The sequence below is a fragment of the Phacochoerus africanus genome, chromosome 12 (assembly GCF_016906955.1).
Source record: "Phacochoerus africanus isolate WHEZ1 chromosome 12, ROS_Pafr_v1, whole genome shotgun sequence".
Classification (NCBI taxonomy): domain Eukaryota; kingdom Metazoa; phylum Chordata; class Mammalia; order Artiodactyla; family Suidae; genus Phacochoerus; species Phacochoerus africanus.
The window spans coordinates 19,601,929-19,622,898 of NC_062555.1; the positions used below are offsets into that span (position 1 = coordinate 19,601,929).

Below are 20,970 nucleotides of genomic sequence, written 5' to 3' on the forward strand. Positions count from 1 at the left end.
CAAGCTACAGCTGTGACCTATGCCACCGCTTCAGCCACACCAGATCTTTAACCCACTGTGCCACACCAGGAACTCCGCCAAGTACTAATATTTATGGTAAAACTACTACACAGAGTAAATCAACTATAGTTTAAAAGAAAAAACTACTACAGCGAAATCAATCCGTCAAGCTACAGTCAGGCACACACGTGCTAGTGTGCTACCTGACATTTATTACAACTAAGAAAAATGTTCAACAATTATTTTTCAAATAGTTTAAAATACTTCCTAGCTGTAGGACCATTTAACTTAGCCTGTTCATCAATAAAGTGAAGAGACCCCTGCCACCTCAGAGGTAACAGGAGAGTATTAATGGGAATAACTGTTAGATCCTTTTCCCTCCTTTATACGGTTGGCTCCGGCAGGTTTCCCATGGGTAATTACAAGTGAAGCCAGTTTGACCTGTAAAGTCTAGACTACCACCACCAACAAAAGTCGTAGTAGGAAACTGGGTGTGGGTAAAATGGGAAATCCTTACAAAATAGTTCTACTTCTTTGATAAACGGCAGTATTAGTTACTGGTTGATTCTAATGATAATAAGAGACTACTAAATTTCAAAACAAACAAAAAAGAAGGTAGAAAGTAGCATATGTTGCCTACATATTTTATCCACATACATAACGGTCACCAAAAGAAAATCAATGATGATCACAGAAGAGCAGGACTTAAAACAATATAAACAGGAAACTCAAGAGAAGGAAAAAAAATAGAAGCTGACAATAAGCATCCCAAGAATTCGACCTCACTAATCAAGGAAATGGAAACTGAAACCATTAGATACTAAGATGCTCTCTGCCACCACATCTGTCAAAAAAAAGTTAGATAACATCAAGAGTTGGTAGGAAGGAGACAAAGAGGTACCTCCTCTATACACTAATGTTGAAAGTATAAACTGTTAAGTTATCTTGGAGGGGAAATGGGCAATATATTTCAAAATTATAAATGTCAATGTCCTATGGTCCAATAATGCCAATTCTCATCATCTACCCTTGAAATGCATTTCCGAACACAGAGAAGGAGGTGGATATAGAGATATTTATTGCAGCACTGTTTTGCTACTGTTAACTTAAAAGTTCATCAATAAGGGCACAGCTAAGTAATATGGTGTATTCAGCCTATGGTATAAATGAAGCAAAGTAAAGGAAATACTGTTAAGTGAAAAATACAAGCTGCAAGAAATTACATACAATCATGGCACAAAATATATATATATCCTTAATTCTAAGTACTTCTCCTCACCCATACTTTAACGTCTCTAAAATCAGATTAGCTTTTATAGTCTATGGTATCTCACAGGTATAACCGGCAGTTTTTCTTTCTTAATAGTATGTAAGATAAAAGTAAGTCAGAATTGATGAAATACAGCACGTAAACACAGCCACGTAGATAATCTATGGGTACATTTACATGAATGTTAAATGCAAAGAAAAAGATCTAGAAGAAGTCACACTAAAGAGGAATGAGCAAGTGGGAGAGGGCTAAGATTAGGAGGTGGTGATTGGATAATTTAAAACTAGAAGCATTTTAATCTTTCAAAGGAAAATATGTGGAAGAACAAACTGAACTGTTAAGAGGTATTGCCTCTGGGGTAGTGACTGGCAAAAAAGGGTGGAAACTGATGAGAATTATGTATGTGTACTCCTATATATCTGAATTTTTTTTCAACAAGAACAAACATGTAATACTTGAAAAAAATAAAGACAAAACTGTGGCACTGACCTTATTAATAAAAACTGAAACAAGTCAGAAACCTGTGGACCTGCCATCTGTCTTTGCTACTGACCAAACAATACTAAACAATTCGCACCATGAACAGGAACTTCCTCTAAAGCTTTTAGAACAAGATTATCACACGTCTAGGGAGTTCTCGTTGTGGCGCAGCAGAAACAAAGCTGACTAATAGCCATGAGGAGGCAGATTTGATGCCTGGCCTCGCTCAATGGGTTAAGAGTCCGGCCTTGCAGTGAGCTTCGGTATAGGTCGCAGATGTAACTTAGATCTTGCATGGCTGTGGCTGTGGTGTAGACTGGCAGCTGTAGCTCCATTGTGACCCCCAGCCCAGGAACCTCCATGTGCCACGGATGAGGTCCTAAAAAGTAAATAAATAAATAAATAAATAAATAAAATATATATTGTTTACAACCATGTAAAAATGAGTGATTACACATATAGATCTTTCTTTTAAAAATTAAGATTTTTCGTACAAAATTAGCTAGTCAACTCTGTATTCTAAGGTGTTAGGTTGTTAAAAAATGTATAACAATAGTGACAACTTTTAACCAAAAAAGTCTTTCTCCAATTTCTTTTTTTTTTTTTTTGGTCTTTTCTAGGGCCGTATCCAAGGCATATGGAGGTTCCCAGGCTAGGGGTCTAATCAGAGCTGTAGCCGCCAGCCTACACCACAGCTACAACAACGAGGGATCCTAGCTGCGTTTGCGACCTACACCACAGCTCAAGGCAACACTGGATCCTTAACCCACTGAGCGAGGACAGGGATCGAACCCGCATCCTCATGATTCCTAGTCGGATTGGTTAACCACTGTGCCACAACAGTAACTCCCTCCAATTTCATTTTAAAAAATTTTTCTTCCTTTCTCCAATTGTAAAGGTCCCCATGACCTTTACCATCTATCTTAAATTTATAATTATTTTGTTTTATTTTGTTTGCTTTTTAGGGCCACATCCGGGGAATATGGAGGTTCCCAGGCTAGGGATCCAATCAGAGCTACAGCTGTGGACTATACCACAGCCACCGAAATACAGGATCTGAGCCACATCTGCAACCTACACCACAGCTCACAGCAACACCAGATCCTGAACCCACTGAGCGAGTCCAGGGGCTGAACCTGCAACCTCATGGTTCCTAGTCGGATTCATTACCACTGTGCCACGATGGGAACGCCACATCTCCTCCTTTAATTCAAACATTCAGTAGTGCAGACTAGAAGCAGGGGACCATAAGAAAACGTAAGTAAACAAGGAAACTGGACCCATTATTTAGCAAGGTGTTAGTCTAACCTTGACCTTGAAAGGTGACTCATCAACAAAGGGAGGGTAGTTTCTGGATCTCTGGATGTCATTTTAACATCCGCTATTCTTATGCCTGACAGAATTATGACTATACTGCCAATCCATTAAGGATTTTTCAAGAGGAATATGTTTTTAAGTGTTAGTTCTGGTCAAGCAATCAAATCCACTTGCTCACTGCCATGAACATCAGCGCTAAGCACAGGCTTTGTTCACATGTATCCTCCCAAAACCATGCCCAACAAATCTCTCCAAAGAGGAAACTGATTGCACAGGTGTATTTCTGTGAGAAGGAGCAGTCTCATGAATCTGACTGGCATTTCCATAGAATCTTTTATTGTGTGTGTGCTCTTTAGGGCCACGCTCAAGGCTCATGCAAGTTCCCAGGCTAGGGGTTGAATCAGAGCTACAGCTGCCAGCCTACACTACAACTACAGCCAAAGCCACAGCCACAGCCACAGCCACACAGGATCTGAGATGCGTCTGCGATCTACACCATAGATCACAGCAACGCTGGATCCTTAACCCACTAAATGAGGCTAGGGATCGAACCTGCATCCTCATGGGTACCAGTTGGATTTGTTTCCCCTGTGCCACAACTGGAACTCCAATCCACAGAATCTTTTACATGTCTGCTAGTTTTAAGAACTGCTCCATAATCTTTTCTTTAAATTCTATTACTGAATCTTCAAGTTAAGCATTATTCTAGTTGCTTAACTTGAATGGCTCAAAAATATCTCAAAAAATAAAACACACAAATAAAATAAAACACACAAAAAAACTAAAAGAAAAAACTAAAAAAAGAAAAGGAAACATACTAAAATATTAATACTAATAATTATTTTGGAAAGATTGGATTACAGATTTTTTTTTTGGGGGGGCGGGGGGCTGCACCTGTGGTATATGGAAGTTCCCCAGCCAGGGGTCAATCCAAGCTGCAGCTTCGACCTCCACCACAGCTGAGGCAACGTGGGATCCTTAACCCACTGCCCTGGGCTGGGGATTGAACCCAAGCCTCAGCATCGACCTGAGCTGCTACAGAGACTGCACCAGATTCTTAACCTACTGTGTCACAGCAGAAACTTCTGAATTACAGATTTTCTTTTCCTTTCTTTCTTTCTTTTTTTTTTTTTTGGCTGTGCCTGAGACATGCAGAAGTTTCCAGGCCAGGAGTCAACCCCAAGCCATTACAGCAACCTGAGCCACAGCAGTGACAACACTGGATCCTTAACCTGCTGAGCCATCAGAGAACTTCTAATTTCTTTATTCATTTTTTTTACTCTCTCAGATTTCTAATACACATATGTACTCTTTTTTCGGGGGGGGGGCGGGCACGCTTGCAGTATGTGGAAGTTCCTGGGTCAGGGACTGAACCTACACCACAGCAGCCAACCCAAGCCACTGTGATGACAACGTGGGATCCTTAACCCGCTGCATCATAAGAAAACTCCTCCCATATGAATATGCACTTTTATATCAAACACAAATATGCTTTTTAAAATTTTTTAACAAACTTCTTTTTAGGCCACATCTGTGGCATATGGAAGTTACCAGGCTAGGGGTCAGAGTTACAACTTCGGGCCTACACCACAGCCACAGCAATGCTGGATCCTTAACCCACTGAGCAAGGCCAGGGATCGAATGAACCCACATTCTCATGGATACTAGTTGGATTCTTAACCTGCTGAGCCACAACAGGAACTCCATAGCAAACATTTTTTAAAAAGATAGGCAACTTATCTTTCAGCCTTTGGGGTGATGTTAGATCAATTATTTTCTCCTGAGGAAGATACAAAAGCCAGGAGGAGTGGGCTAAGAATCTCAACCATCTTTAGTATAGGAGAGTCCATACCGTGTTGATGCTTTAAATGTCACAGAAACAGAAAATGAAAACCTCTCAGAATCAATATCATTACCCAGACTATTAAAGCATTACAAAAAGCTACTTCTCTTTTCCTCTTCAGATGGCTCTGGTTCACACATCACAAGGATTTGTTTTCCTGGGTTAGAGATGGTTCCAAGGTAATGTGAGGAAGCTATCGGGAAAGACATTATAACTACCATAACTGCATGCACAGAAAAGGCCTTACTGAAACTCAAAAATCTTTAGCCATGGAGTTCCCATCGTGGCGCAGTGGTTAACGAATCCGACTAGGAACCATGAGGTTGCGGGTTTGGTCCCTGCCCTTGCTCAGTGGGTTAACGATCCGGCGTTGCCGTGAGCTGTGGTGTAGGTTGCAGACGTGGCTCAGATCCCACGTTGCTGTGGCTCTGGCGTAGGCCGGTGGCTACAGCTCCGATTCAACCCCTAGCCTGGGAACCTCCATATGCCGCAGGAGCGGCCCAAGAAATAGCAACAACAACAACAACGACAAAAGACAAGTGCCGCGGGAGCAGCCCAAGAAATAGCTAAAAAAAAAAAAAAAAAAACTTTAGCCAAACCATATTCCTAAAGGAAAGCCATTTCAGTCCTGCCAGAAAAGGAACAGAGGCATCATTCTAGGTCCCTGTACTTACTGAGTTAACTATTACAGTTATTTCATTCCATTAACTTGGAATACCACTTTCTATGGCAACCAAAAAGACAAACATAAACATGCTTGGAAAGAAGCTGCAGAGCTATTTCTAGGTGCAAGTGTGTGAAAAGGCATCACTGAGAAGTAGAAAATGACTACTTCTACTACCTGGAGAAGTGTGACTATAAAGCCAGCTACTTCCAATCAAATGAACTGAAAGGGATCACTTCTGGCATCTGTTCAGCAACAATTACATTAAAAAGTTCATTTTCGGAGTTCCCGTCGTGGCGCAGTGGTTAACGAATCCGACTAGGAACCATGAGGTTGCAGGTTCGATCCCTGCCCTTGCTCAGTGGGTCAAGGTTCCGGCGTTGCTGTGAGCTGTGGTGTAGGTCGCAGACGCGGCTTGGATCCTGCATTGCTGTGGCTCTGGCGTAGGCTGGCAGCTACAGCTCCGATTCGACCCCTAGCCCGGGAACCTCCATATGCCGCAGGAGCAGCCCAAGAAATGGCAAAAAGGCAAAAAAAAAAAAAGTTCATTTTCTATAAAACTGAAGACCAAAAACTCAGGTTAAAAATCTTTTACCCCTGCCCCCCAAATCTATTTTACCTAAAGGAGACAGACTAAAGCAGGGATTAGCAAACTTGACCAACTCAGCCTACAGTTGTTTTTTTTAAGGCTTGTGAGCTAAGAATGGTTTTTATCTTTTTTAAGAACTGTAAAACAATAAGCAGAAATAGACGAAAAACAGAGAATATGAACAGAGACTACATATGGTCCATAAGCCTAAAATATTTACTATCCGGTCCTTTACTGAATTGCTGACCCTAGACTAGAGAAAGAAGTAAATACAAAAGCCAAATGATTTCCAGATATTAAAACAATTCAATAAAAAGGCTAGAAAATAATTAAACTCCCCACTAAACATGGTGAACTGAACACACATAATTACATCTGATCCTCGATGAAATTCCACTAAAAGGAAAAAGGAAGGCAATTTAGAGGACCCTAGAAAGGCTCAGGAATTGAAGGCACCATCTTTAAAAGCTGGAATCTAGCTAAAAATTGGTTTAAAGTCTATCTAGGAAGCAGATACCCCACCTCCGACTAAGCAGGCAGATGGCTACCTTGCTGCTATGTTAGTAGAGGTGGATGCATACACTAGGGAACACATCACAGATGCTCCAGCTAGGAGGACACCAGCCTGAGACTGAACTTCAGGACTGAAGAGGGCAATGCAATGAAAGTGACCCTAGTGAATGATAAACAACTTCGCCCACCCTCCCTTCTCCTCTCTAGATCCTAAATGCTAGCAACTGGGTTCAGACATCCCAGGCAGGAAACAGGAGTACTTTCATGAAAAACTGGCCCCAAATAAAAGAACTGCACATACTGATTTGAAAGATACTGACATTGAGGGTTCCTGGATGAAACTTCTGCCTCACCAGCTACAATAAAACCTTGTACTCAGGTTACAATTAGATGTCCAGTGCCTTATCCATTAGCAAGAATGAATAGCCAAGGATCACCAGACATCTGAGAAAGCTCCTAACATGGGGAAAAAATGTCTAAAAGAAATTTTATAACAGGAAAAAAAGAAGTCCAGAAGAATATAACCCAGCATTGTCACTGCTACAGCCCCAGGTTGCTGCTGTGGTACAGGTTTGATCCCTGGCCCAAGAACTTCATGCTGTGGACAAGCCCCCCAAAAAAAGTTTACCTGAGGACAAAAAAGACAAATGATAATTACCTCTAAACAACAGACAAAGAGTGTTCATAAGAACCAAAATATATGGAGTTCCTGTCATGGCGCAGTGGTTAACAAATCCGACTAGGAACCATGAGGTTCGGGTTCAGTCCCTGCCCTTGCTCAGTGGGTTAAGGATCTGGCGTTGCCGTGAGCTGTGGTGTAGGTTGCAGACGCGGCTCGGATCCCATGTTGCTGTGGCTCTGGCGTAGGCCGGCTGCTACAGCTCCGGTTAGACCCCTAGCCTGGGAACCTCCATATGCCGTCGTGGGAGCGGCCCTAGAAAAGGCAAGAAAAAAAAAAAAAGAACCAAAATATAATCTAAGTGTGTGATCTGTCTCAGCTATGAATAACACAAATAGAAACAACCGACACTGATTTAATCACAAAATGTGATATCATAAAATCAGGAGTTTGGCTGTGGCTCTGGCGTAGGCCGGTGGCTACAGCTCCGATTCAACCCCTAGCCTGGGAACCTCCATATGCCGCGGGAGCGGCCCAAGAAATAGCAACAACAACAACAACAAAAGACAAAAAGACAAAAAAAAAATCAGGAGTTTGGGAAGGAGGAAGAGGGAGGCATACATATGTAAGTTACTTTTCTTCTTCTTCTTTTTAATTAAAGCAGCAGGAAGATGGAGACAAATACCAGAAGAAACAGTTAAAATAATGGAAAGTCGCTCTGCCTCAGGGGAGAGGGTATTGGGAGAGAAGGGATGGCTATTTTTCAGTGTAAGTTGTATAGTCCAACTTGACCTTTTAAATTGCCTTGGTTTCCACTTTGATAAAAAAGTAAAACGAGTAAATATTTACATCCTAGACCCTAGAATCCACATCCCTGTGAATATGTTAGGTCACATGAAAAAGGCGAAATGAGATGGCAGACAGAATTAAGGTTGCAGCTGACCTTATCCTGGACTACCCACGTGGGCCCAATGTGATCATGAAGACTCCTTAAAAATGAAAAGGGAGATAAAAGAGTCAGAAGGGGATCTGAAGATGTTTTGCCACTAGCTTTGAAGGCAGAGGAAGGGGGCACAAGCCAAAGAATGAAGGTGGCTTCCTGAAGCTGGAAAAAGCAAGCAACAGATTCTCTCCCAGAGCCTCTGGAAGGAACATAGCTCTGCTGACACCTTGATTCTAATCCAACGAGACCAATTTTGAACTTCGGACCTCCAGAACTATAAAACAGTATGTGCTGTTTTGGGGTGTTTTTTGTTTTTTGTTTTCCCATGGCCTGTGGCATGTGGAAGTTCCCGGGCCAGGGATCAAACCCATACCACGGCAATGACCTTAGCCACAGCAGTGATGATGCCAAGTCCTTAACCCACTAGGCTACTAGGGAACTCCCAGTACCTGCTGTTTTAAGTCACTAGGTGGTAATTTGTTACAGAAACAATAGGAAAGTAATACAATGTATAAAACACATTTTCCCAAGTAAATATAGAAATGTCTTCTAGATTACATTCCTACTGAATTCATAATTACAGTTCTAATAAAACAGCATAATCTGATAATACTGTTATAATCAGTTACCAACCCAAGGCTCTGAAAGATTACCCTTCCACCCAAAATTAATTATACAAAAGGTTATTAGTCTCACATGTCAATTGCTAGCATAAGTTTACTGAGAAATATTTTTCTCTTCTCTCTAGAGGTAAAGATAAAGGAATGTAATAAATTATTTCAATGTTCCTTATAGCCCTTACTTGATGAAATGAAAGTCAGTAAAATCTATGGATTGGAAAAGATATTAAAGATAGATGACTGGGAGTTCCCGTCGTGGCACAGTGGTTAACGAATCCGACTAGGAACCATGAGGTTGCGGGTTTGGTCCCTGTCCTTGCTCAGTGGGTTAACGATCCGGCATTGCCGTGAGCAGTGGTGTAGGTTGCAGACGAGGCTCGGATCCCGTGTTGCTGTGGCTCTGGCGTAGGCTGGCAGCTACAGCTCCGATTAGACCCCTATCCTGGGAATCTCCATATGCCGCTTGAGAGGCCCCAGAAAAGACAAAAAGACAAAAAAAAAATGTAAACTGTAACATCAATAACCTAAAATGTGAGAGTGAAGTATAGAGTTTCTGTATGCTATGGAAGTTATCAGCTTAACTGAGTATAACTATAAAATATTTTATGTAAGCCACATGGTAACAACAAAGAAAAAACCTGAAGTAGATACATAAAAGAGTAAGATAAAGAAATCAAAGCAAACTCACTCCGTAATTGCTAACGTATGCCTGAACACTTCCTGTTGATGGGGATTCATCATCCCAGTCTATTCCATGTTTGATAGCTATGATTTTTAGCTCGATTCTGAGTAGATCTCTCTCAATTCTATTCCTAGGGTCTATTTCTAGTCCTCAGCAATAAATAAAACATATCTAACAAATAAGACCTCAAAAAAAGCCTCAAAATACCGTATATCACATTTGCCCCGAGTTCTCTATTTTCTAGGCTGAGTATCCCCAGCTTATTCACTCGTACATACCTCCTAAAGATCTGCGTTTAAACTTCAGCTCTGCTATTTACTAAGTATTTAACATGGAAACAGATAACCTTTCTGAGCCTCAGTTTTGCTATCAATAAAATGAAGATAGTAACTTCTCCTTAGGTTTCTTGCAAGGGTTAGAAACAACGTGTTTCAATGTCTTGGTACAGGGCCTGCATAGAGCAGACACTAAACAGCAGTCATTATGATAATGATGGCAGAGACCTCAATTCCCACACTAGACATGCTGTTCTCTTCTGAAGGAGCTCCACTTTGTCTTTAACCCTAAAGGATGATGCCTCAAACTGAGAGCAGCATCCAGAGACTGTCTGTGTGGAAGACTAGCAGGACCATCTATCCCGTCTAGATATGTATTTCCACAAAAGCAGCCTAAGCTCAAATCTGTTTTCTTTCACGGCCCTCTCACAATGCTGCCTAGCAGAAAATACACTTTGAATAAAACCCATTTTTTAGAAGTATTAAAATCAAGACCACATCTCTCCATGTTCAACTGAGAAAAAATGGACTGATAAACTCCTATACTACTTGTAAAAAAGTATAATACAATGCAGTATTTCTGAGTTAAGGAATATAAAACTCTGGAAACTGCACAGCCTGTACAAAGTGCTTAATAAATGTTGATTTTCTCCCTCATTAATTCAACACACTCCATAATAAATTCTTGGTAATCTCTCCTCCTCAATAACATAAGCAGTCACAGAATATCCACTGCTAGGTTCTCTGGTAAGCGCTTATTTATAGAGGAGTTTCCATGGTGGCTCAGTGGAAACAAACCCAACTAGTATTCACAAGGATGTCGGGTTGATCTCTGGCCTCGCTCAGTAGGTTAGGGATCCAGCACTGCCGTGAGCTGTGGTGTAGGTCACAGAAGCAGCTGAGATCTAATGCTGCTGTGGCGTAGGCCGGCAGCTATAGCTCTGATTCGGCCCCTCGCCTGGGAAACTCCATATGCTGCAGGTGTGGCTCTTTAAAAAAAAAAATTATACACACACGCACATATATAATTTATAGCTCTTAGAACAATTCAGGTAAAGGAAGGCAGAGTTTAAACAACTGAGTGGCAGAACTAGGAAAAAGTACCCCAAGTAGTAGAGTACTGGAGTAGTGGAGAAGTAAACTCTGAGTTTGGAGTAGAACTTCAGACCTCACCTTCCTAAATACTGAGCCAGAGTAGCTCTCATTTTAGCTGATAAAAGCAAACATTATCTCCTTCTGGGTATTGGTTACCAAAGTGTATTCACTTTCTAAAAATTCTCCAAGGATCACTTATTTGTGTACTTTTCTGCATGTGCAGTAAATAAAGGGGAGGCCTAAGACACATGTTAAAATCACTTACATTAAAATATACATATATAAGAGTTCCCACTGTGGCTCAGCAGATTAAGAACCCAATGGTGTCACTCTGAGGATGTGGGTTTGGCTCACTGGCCTGGCTCAGTGAGTTAAGGATCCAGCGTTGCTACAAGCCGTAGCATAGGTTGCAGATGTGGCTCAGATCCAGTGTTGCGGTGGCTGTGGCATAGGCCTCAGCTGCAGCTCTAATTTGACCCTAGCCTGGGAACTTCCACGTGCCGCATGTATGGGCATAAAAAGAAAAAATATATATACATGCACACACATTATTACACATATGTAAACATATCATTGAATCCAGTATTAAAATGAAAATTTTAGTTCAGCTTGAATCTTGTATGAACTAGAAAATTTAAAAAGCAGATGTTTAAAAGGCATTAGTGGAGTTCTCACTGCGGTGCAGTGGGTTAAAGATCTGGCATTGACAAAGCTGTGGTACAGGTTGCAGCTGCAGCTCAGATTTGATTCTACGCCTGAGAACTTTCACATGCCATGGGTGTGACCCCAAAAAAAGACATTACCATTCTTAGTGGTTATAATTTCTTTTCTTTTTATTGGGGCAGGGGGAAGGAGAACATCTGCAGCATGCAGAAGTTCCAGGGCCAGGGATCAAACCTGAGCCACAGCAGTGACAATGCTGGATCCTTAACCCACTGAGCCACCAGAGAACTCCTAATTTTCTTTCTTGTCTTTTTTTTTTTTTTTTTTGCCATTTCTTGGGCCACTCCCATGGCATATGGAGGTTCCCAGGCTAGGGGTCGAATCAGAGCTGCAGCCACCGGCCCACGCCAGAGCCACAGCAACTCAGGATCCGAGCTGCGTCTGCAACCTACACCACAGCTCATGGCAACGCCGGATTGTCAACCCACTGAGCAAGGGCAGGGACCGAACCCGCAACCTCATGGTTCCTAGTCGGATTCGTTAACCACTGCACCACGACGGGAACTCCTAATTTTCTTTCTTTTAAGTGTCTCTTAGATCTATACATCTTCCTATGCTATACCCTTATATTTAAGAATAATGACAATAAAGAAAGAAGGGAAAAATAAATTCAAAATTTAATAGATATTCAACAGTAACAATTAAACCTGAAATTATCTGAGGCTAGTCCATTTAAGTCCAGGAGGCACACACTAATTATATACATTACCAAGGAACAAATTACAGCTGTAGAGTATTTTAAAACATTAATGGAATCATTTATAAAAGTTCTTGGAGGAGGTCCCGTTGTGGCGCAGCAGAAATGAATCTGACTAGGAACCATGAGGTTGCAGGTTCGTTCCCTGGCCTTGCTCAGTGGGTTAAGGATCCGGTGTTGCCATGAACTGTGGTGTAGGTCGCAGATGTGGCTCGGATCTGGCATTGCTGTGGCTCTGGCGTAGGCTGGTGGCTATAGTTCCGATTAGACCCCTAGCCTGGGAACCTCCATATGCTGCAGGTGCAGCCCTAAAAAGACAAAAAAAGACCAAAAAAAAAAAGTTCTTGGAGATGCATATGTTTAAAGAAGACAAAAGGAAATGGAACCATCCTGTATGCCCCTGTGACAGTAACACAACAGAGTTACCAGTGGACTGGAATTAATGGACAGCAATACTAGTGGAAATGCATTAACAATTCCATAGAGAAACTGAGTTCAAGACTTAAGTCTCTCCAAATTCAACTACAGCTTCCTTTCACATATCATATCCTCAAAAACTAATCACCCCCTACACACACACACACACACACACACACACACACACACACACACCCCCTAGACCTGTCTACTGAAATAACAACCAACCCAGCAGCAATGGGCACCCACTGCTAACACCCAGATCATGGCTCTTTGAATGCCACTTCCCACCAAAGGAACCATGTCTCTTTGGAGAAACAGCTGATGCCTACAGAGGCAAGAAATGTATAAGATGAATCTGGAATATCTCATACCAGACAGCAAGGAAGCTGTGGAAGACTATTAGGCAATGTCAAAGGAACTTAGAAGCCAATCTGACAAGGCTACCACTTGCTAAAGATGGTACAATATAAGTATCAAGAGTAAGAGCCAAAAAAGAAAAAGGTTTATTAAATGGATGAGTACATATTGATATTTTTTAAAATGCCACCTTTTGAGGCTGCTAAGGGAAATGACTCATTACTTTGAAAACTAAAATGGGAAAGAAGCATTTATCTTTCCTTTCCTATCTGAGGTGTACCTCGAATCAAGTAGCAGGTGAGAAAAAGTATTAACACTAAAGGAAAGACAATTAGATTATCATCATTTTTCAATCCCTAATGAATCAACACCTCCATTTTCAATTTACAAGAGTAAAAAACAATCATTATGTTAGGTAAATGCAGGCCTCTCAAAAGATCTAATACTGTATTAGTAGTAATGAGATTTAGCATATCAATATTTTTGATGGACACATTTACTTCAGTTTTTGGAGGGGATTTTTCCATTACAATCAAAACTTGAAAACTGATAGTGATGTTATATAGAAATTCAGAGTAGATGATGCTCTCACACTTTTCCAGCTATCTAAAGAGACTCTGAATAAAATGATCATGAATAGAAAAACAATATGCATCTTTCTAATAGCCCCTAATATCTTTAAGCAAATAAATTAAAGAAGTTGCAAAATGTGATAAGTAGGTAGTTCTGAATATTTTCCTAGGAACATCATCAAAAAACTAGGTTCCCATGTGCTTTTTCATTTGTTTTTGGCCATGCCTGAGCATCTAGAAGTTCCTGAGCCAAAGACTGAACCTGTGCCACAACAGTGACCTGAGCCACAGCAGTGACAATGCTGGATCCTTAACTGCTAGGGCATTTGCTTTTCATCTCCAATAGTAGTGGGAAAAACTGCCTTTGGAATCAGACAGAACCAACTCTACCTCTTACTAATAATAACTGAGAAGCCTGGGGCAAGACAAAGAAACCAGGATAATAACCTCACTGAAGGGCTTGTAGAGGATTAAATAAAATAATACATATATGTAACTGCTCAAAATAGTACCTAACGCTTCATGAACATCTGCTCAATAATTGGTGGTAATTATTACTCTGGAATTTTTAATTAATGCAACCATCCACCAGCTTAATGTGGTGAGGCAATAAAGTATTAGAGAAGGAAAAATTAACCCCTAAGAACTCTAGAGACAAAACATAGGAGTGTCCTGGTAGCTCAGTGGGTTAATGATGCGGCATTTTTATTTCTGTGGCTGTGGTTCAATCCCTGGCCTGGGAATTTCTGAATGCCACAGGCTCCGCCACCAAAAAAAACCAAAAAACAAACACAAACACAACTCCCCAGATTAACTCTATCCAGCAAGTATAAAAGCTGTAATAAAGCCAACCAAATTAGACCTTAACCCAAAGATAAGAAAACCAGCTTAATCTTGCTAAACTAGAATCAGGCAACTTTGCTCCTCCTTTTATTTATTTATTTATTTTTATAATGATTTTTTATTTTTTCCATTATAGCTGATTTACAGTGTTCTATCAGTTTTCTACTGCACAGCAAGGTGACCCAGTCACACATACATGTATACATTCTTTTTTCTCACATTATCATGCTCCACCACAAGTAACCAGACATAGTTCCCAGTGCTATACAGCAAGATCCCATTGCTTATCCACTCCAAAGGCAACAGTCTGCATCTGCTCCTCCTTTTAAAAACCTACAGTGGTTCTTCACTGTCCATTGACAATAAGGCTCTTTACACTGGCATTCAAAGGTCTTCCAAGGGAGTTCCCGTCGTGGCGCAGTGGTTACCGAATCCGACTAGGAACCATGAGGTGGCGGGTTCGGTCCCTGCCCTTGCTCAGTGGGTTAAGGATCTGGCGTTGCCGTGAGCTGTGGTGTAGGTTGCAGACGCGGCTCGGATCCCGCGTTGCTGTGGCTCTGGCGTAGGCCAGTGGCTACAGCTCTGATTCAAACCCTAGCCTGGGAACCTCCATATGCCGCGGGAGCGGCCCAAGAAATAGCAACAACAACAATAACAACAACAACAACAACAAAAAAAAAGGTCTTCCAAGGATGTGACACAACTTACTTTCCCAGCTCTCTCCATCAAACTACCTACCCCTTACTGGCCATTTCCCAGACACACATGCCTCGTCTTTTCATGGACCTTGGCCTTTCCCGTTCTCTGGAATCATATCTGCTCCCTGGATCTTCTACCTTGTATTGCAGTGGCCACTGAGTCTTTAACTCCCCTCTTGGACTTTAAGTTCCTTAATAGCAAAAGGGAATATACTATTCATTTGTAGTGATAACCTAACATAAAACTTTAAAATAAGGATTCAACAATGTCTGGAGCTTAGATGGTAAAATGCTAATAACTTGCATTTTCCAGTATTTTCATCTATTATCTTACTTTTACCTTCATAAAACTAAGAGGGTAGGTAGGTGACACAGTGGGTTCAATCACTGGCCTATGATCACTGTGACTGGAATAGAAGGAGAAACAGGATTCTTGCTTCCCAATCCAAGTTATTTTCAATGGAAAAAAAAAGTCCATGCTTTCAAAATTCTTATTTATTCTAGAGCAAAAGATAATAATGCAATGTTATTTCTAATTCATGTGAGATAAAAACCCAGGAAAAAATGATTTATTAAGGTCCGTGAATGATAAAGATGCCAAATATTACACCGGAAAGATTCACACGTTAAAACAAAGGCAGCAACACCAGACTCACCTCACTTTCCCTAATTCTTCTGACTGCTTTTAGCTCCTTCCTTTTTCCCTACAATCAGGCACCTCATATACTAACTATTAGCTTCTCCATTGCTAACTAAGTAATGATTCATGAAGAAAGGTAGCTTTTAACTGCTAGACTGTTATTTCTCCTTTTTTTTTTTTAGGGTTACACCTGCCGAATATGGAAGTACCCAGACTCGGGGGCCAATCAGAGCTGCAACTGCTGGCCTACACCACAGCCACAGCAATGTGGGATCTGAGCCGAGTCTGTAACCCACACCACAGCTCACAGCAACACCAGATCCCAGACCCACTGATCGAGGCCAGGGATCAAACCCAAGTCCTCATAGCTACTAGTCGGATTCATTTCCTCTGTGCCACACAAGAACTCCTATTTCTCCTTTTAAGAGAGCTTAACTCAGGAACTTGGTGAACCATACTTATCAATGTAGGTTTTTTCGCTATGGTGACTGATAAAATCACAGGTTTCCCCTACAAGTCCTACCACTTGACAAACATGCTAAAGTAATGTTAGGTTTAGACCACTAATTCTTTAATCTGACATGTCAAATTTCATTTAATCCTGACACATATATCTATACATAAACAAAATCTGAAACAGAAAATTGTTTAGGAGTACATGGTAGAGAATGCAGAACTTCCTGACTCCCAAGTGATGCTAATTTACTGCACACTAACATTGTTTTAATCTTTCAAAGATAGTACTACTGTTTTCAATTAAGACAGGCTCAAAAGATAAAATTATCCATTTATTTTTTGTTAGTTATGGGGCAAAAATTAGGATTAGAAGTTCATTATTTTGTATTCTTACTCATTATTCTACTTACTATACACTGGAAAAATAAGTTTCAAGAATAAAAACAGTGTAGTTATCTGAACTGTACAGAAACCCTCAGATTTTTATGTAAGTGGTAACTGCACCATCACCTCAAGAAACTCTATAAATTCAAGCCAGTGACTTAAGGGTCAAGTGATCCAAAACCCATTAGCCACTACCAACTCCCCAAGACAGCTAGCCTAGAGAGGGCTGAACTCATTATGCAATGACAATTGAGTATTTCAAGAGTAAACCTTTTAATAAGTGCAATGACTGGGGAGTGACCAAATATCCTGGAACATTTATGAGAGACTTTAATTAGTTTGCACAATTAAAGTTATTTTCAGAAAAAAAATAAGTGACTTTTGCACACATCACTGCACTGAACGACTTAACTTCAGCTAGTAAGATATACGCTGGCAAAAGTACTTCCTTTGGGAAAAGTGTCATAAACACGCTGTTCTGGAATGTATCCAGAACCTAGCAACCACTCTTAAAGTACATTGGCCCACGTTTCTCCTTTTGCCCATCGGCCCACGAGATCTAAGTATCTCTAAGAATCAAACTGGCTTCTCGTCAGTCTTTCCCACTGACTAGGTCATGTGACTGGTATCACCACCATCTGACTAAGTGAATCACCCAATTAAAAAAAACCCCACACACCACATACTCACCCTAAGACAAGATTTATTACAATTAATACTGTGAGAAGCACAGAAGATATTTTTAGGCCTTAATCTGAGAACTCACTCTTGGGCATTGCTTACAAGGTAACATTTTCACCATTCAGAAGTTACTAGAACATAGTGGACATGACTTCTCTTTAGAGTTTGACAAGCTAGAGGAGATGAGCTTAATACTTCTCCCTCTTTGCCACATAATACTGCCAGGTGGTCAAGTCCCACTCAAATGAATGCAAAGGGTATGTATAGAACCCACGGAAAGATTTCTTCCACTATGGAAAAAGAGGGTAAAAATTGGTGGTTCTGACGTGGCAAGACATTAAAAACAAAACAAAACAAAAAAAATCGGAAAAGGAATGAGACGGTTTAAAGGAAAAAAAAAAGCCCAGAATGGTAACCTCTGGGAAAGAGAGAGGGCTCATTCTTCTACCCGGGCTCCTGGCAAACCGAGAAGCCAAATCAGGTAACATGCCCCGGTAAACCCGGAGAGGCGGGGCCCGGACTGCTAAACCAAGGTTCCAGGTCCCTAGGGGTGTGACCTAGTCGCCAACTAGGCAGCGACAAACTTCGGGTACCTCCAAGGACAGAGCCCCGCTCAGGTAGCAGTGGTCGCGGCACCGGTGGGTGAGGGCAAGACTTGCGGCGGGGGTGGGGCCCACCCGGGTGGGGCCCGCCCCGCTCACCTTTGAAGAAGCGCAGCGCCAGGCCGTACAGGTCCTCCAGGCCGAAGCCCCACCGCTGCTCCAGCCGCCGCGCCTCCTCCGCCGCGCCCCCAGCCGCCGCCTCCCCGGGCTCTGGCTGCTCCCCTGCGGCGCCTCGGCCACGGTCGGACCCGGGAGGCGAGGGCGGCGGCAGCGGCGGCGGCAGCAGCGGCGCGCCCTCCGCGCCGGGCCGCTCCTCTGGGTCCGGGCTTAGCGTGAGGCCGTCGACGGAGACCTCCAGTCGCTCCGCGTTCAGCACAGCCGCCATCTCCGCCTACTTCGCCTCCTCGGCGGGGACAGGCGGCGGCCACGTATCGACTTCCTGCTGACCTCTGACCTCCGCTTGCCGACACCGGAACTTCCGCCGCTAAGGAGGATCTCGAGTTCCCGGAGAGGGGCTGCAGTCTGGTGCCCCGCCCCCTGGGACCATTTGTGGGGCTGGCCTTGCGCCCACCCGCCCCGTCCCACTCCAGCCCCGCGGGTCGCAAGTACCCTGCTCCCACACACCCCCGGTCCGCCTCTGGCCCTTGTTCCTCTCGGACATGAGGGTGTTACGGCCCAGTGCCCGCACTCCCCACAGTTCTTTCCCTCGGCCCCCGGTGTCCCGCAAGGGCGGCGTCAGACATGCCGCCTGTGCGTTCTGTGCGGGAGGCTGACTGCTGACGGGCCCTCTAACCCTCCCGACAGAGCCTGCCCATTTGTAGAGAATTGCGTGATTGACGGAACTCTTGCAACTCTTAGGAAATGCCTGCCAAATGCTTTTTTTTTTTTTTTTGATTAAAGAAAAAAACAGGCTACAGAGGGATTCAGTGGCTTCTCTGAGGCTCTCTTGAAAGGGCAGATCCTGTTTTTGTGGGAACCGAAGCGCATAGAATTCGTGGGGCCCTTGTTAAGTTAAAAATACAAAAAATTACAAGCGGAAAGTTAGGTAGAAAAGTGAATATTTAGAATGAGAAAGAAATCACAAGTGACATTCTGAAAAGTTAAGAAAACTCACAAACATCACATGAATAACCAGAAAATTTTTACTAACTGTCCGACATCCTTCCACAGGGTGTCTAAAAATCAGAAAAATAATTATTTACTTTTTAAAGGTTGAAATTGCTCCTGGTGACATTATGTGTGTTTACCTGTTTCTAGACTATAGGAACCATTTATGATCGTTTTCCCCACATTTTTTGGTTGCATGCTTTTGATCATCTTTCCCTATGACAATTACTTTGTAGTGTTTTCTATAAGGAAAATAGAAAAATCAGCCTTTTCTATTTGGATCAAAATTTTTTTGGAGTTCCCATTGTGGCACAGCTGGAAATGAATCCAGCTAATGTCCATGAGGATGTGGGTTCGATCCCTGGCCTTGCTGCCTTGCTCAGTTGCTTGGGGTGTGGGGGTGTTGCTGTTCCTGTAGTATAGGACAGCAGCTGTATCTCTGCTTTGATCCCTAACCTGGGAATCTCCATATGCCATGAGTGCAGCCCTAAAAAGAAAAAGCAAAAAAAAAAGTATTGTTTAGAAATTTTAGCTTCACAATTCATTACTGATAATAGTGTGTACTTTGTTTTTTTGTTTTTGTTTTTTTGCTTTTTTAGGGCCGAACCCGCTACATGTGGAAGTTTCCAGGCTAGGGGTCAAATCAGAGCTACTGCTGCCGGGCTACACCACAGCCACAGCCACACAAGATCCGAGTCACACTTGCGACCTATATTACAGCTCATGGCAATGCCGGATCCTAAACTGACTGATTGAGGCCAGGGATCGAACCTGAATCCTCATGGATCCTAGCCCGTTTCGTTAACCACTGAGCCACAATGGGAACTCCCTCAGTACCAGTTTTGTGCATGATTTTTACTGGATCCTCAGCATTTTTCAAAACAAGATTTATTTGCTATTTTAAGACAAGGTCTTGGAGTTCCTGTTGTGGCTCAGCAGTAACAAACCTGACTAGAATCCTTGGGGATGTGGGTTTAATCCCTGGCATCAATCAGTGGGTTAAGGATCTGGCGTTGTCGTGACCTCTGGTGTTGGTCGCAGATAAGGCTGGGATCCGGAGTTGCTGTGGCTATGGTAGGCTGGCAGCTGCAGCTCCATTCAACCCCTAGACTGGGAACTTCCATGTGCCACACCTAGGGCACTCTCCCCCAAAAAAGACACGATCTCAACCATTAAGATGAATAAAACATATGACTTCACGTACAGACTCACTATAATACAACTAAGTTTGTGTCCCACAAACACAAGAATTCTAATACAGTCCATTTGGTTTGATTCACATAAAAACCAAAGTGAGTCTGTTGCACTTAGAATTATTACATTACTTAGATTCCTGATGCTTGAGAACCTCCATTTTAGGTTAGGCATTAAGAGAATTGATCCGGAGTTCCCATCGTGGCGCAGTGGTTAACGAATCCGACTAGGAACCATGAAGTTGCGGGTTCGGTCCCTGCCCTTGCTCAGTGGGTTAACGATCCGGCGTTGCTGTGAGCTGTGGTGTAGGTCGCAGACACGGCTCGGATCCTGCGTTGCTGTGGCTCTGGCGTAGGCCAGTGGCTACAGCTCCGATTCAACCCCTGGCCTGGGAACCTCCATATGCCGTGGGAGCGGCCCAAAGAAATAGCAAAAAGACAAAAAAAAAGAGAGAGAATTGATCCCTCCACTTAAAAGTTTTTTTAACTTCTGATGATTGAAAGGATTTTCAATGGGCTAGTTTCTCCTTTTCTTTCAAATCTTGTTTCTCCTCTGCTGCCCATGTATTTCCTGCACCAGGCGTCACAGAGCTCCTTTGCCCTCTAGCCTTGCATCTTTATGACTCGGTGCGGGCTGAGTTGGCATAATGGGCAGTAGGTGTATTCCAGAAAGCCATTCCTACGCCC

At 42.5% G+C, this 20,970-nt stretch overlaps 1 protein-coding gene across 1 annotated transcript in view; it reads right to left on the reverse strand.

Annotated features, from left to right (window-relative positions):
- Positions 1-18,435, reverse strand: part of ACBD3 (acyl-CoA binding domain containing 3) — a 38,618-nt gene extending 20,183 nt beyond the window's left edge. The window contains exon 1 of the mRNA XM_047754938.1: positions 18,083-18,435. Coding sequence (XP_047610894.1) covers positions 18,083-18,368 — 286 coding nt within the window. The 5' untranslated portion in view covers positions 18,369-18,435. The remainder of the gene's footprint in view (positions 1-18,082) is intronic.
- Between the last annotated feature and the right edge of the window lie 2,535 nt (positions 18,436-20,970).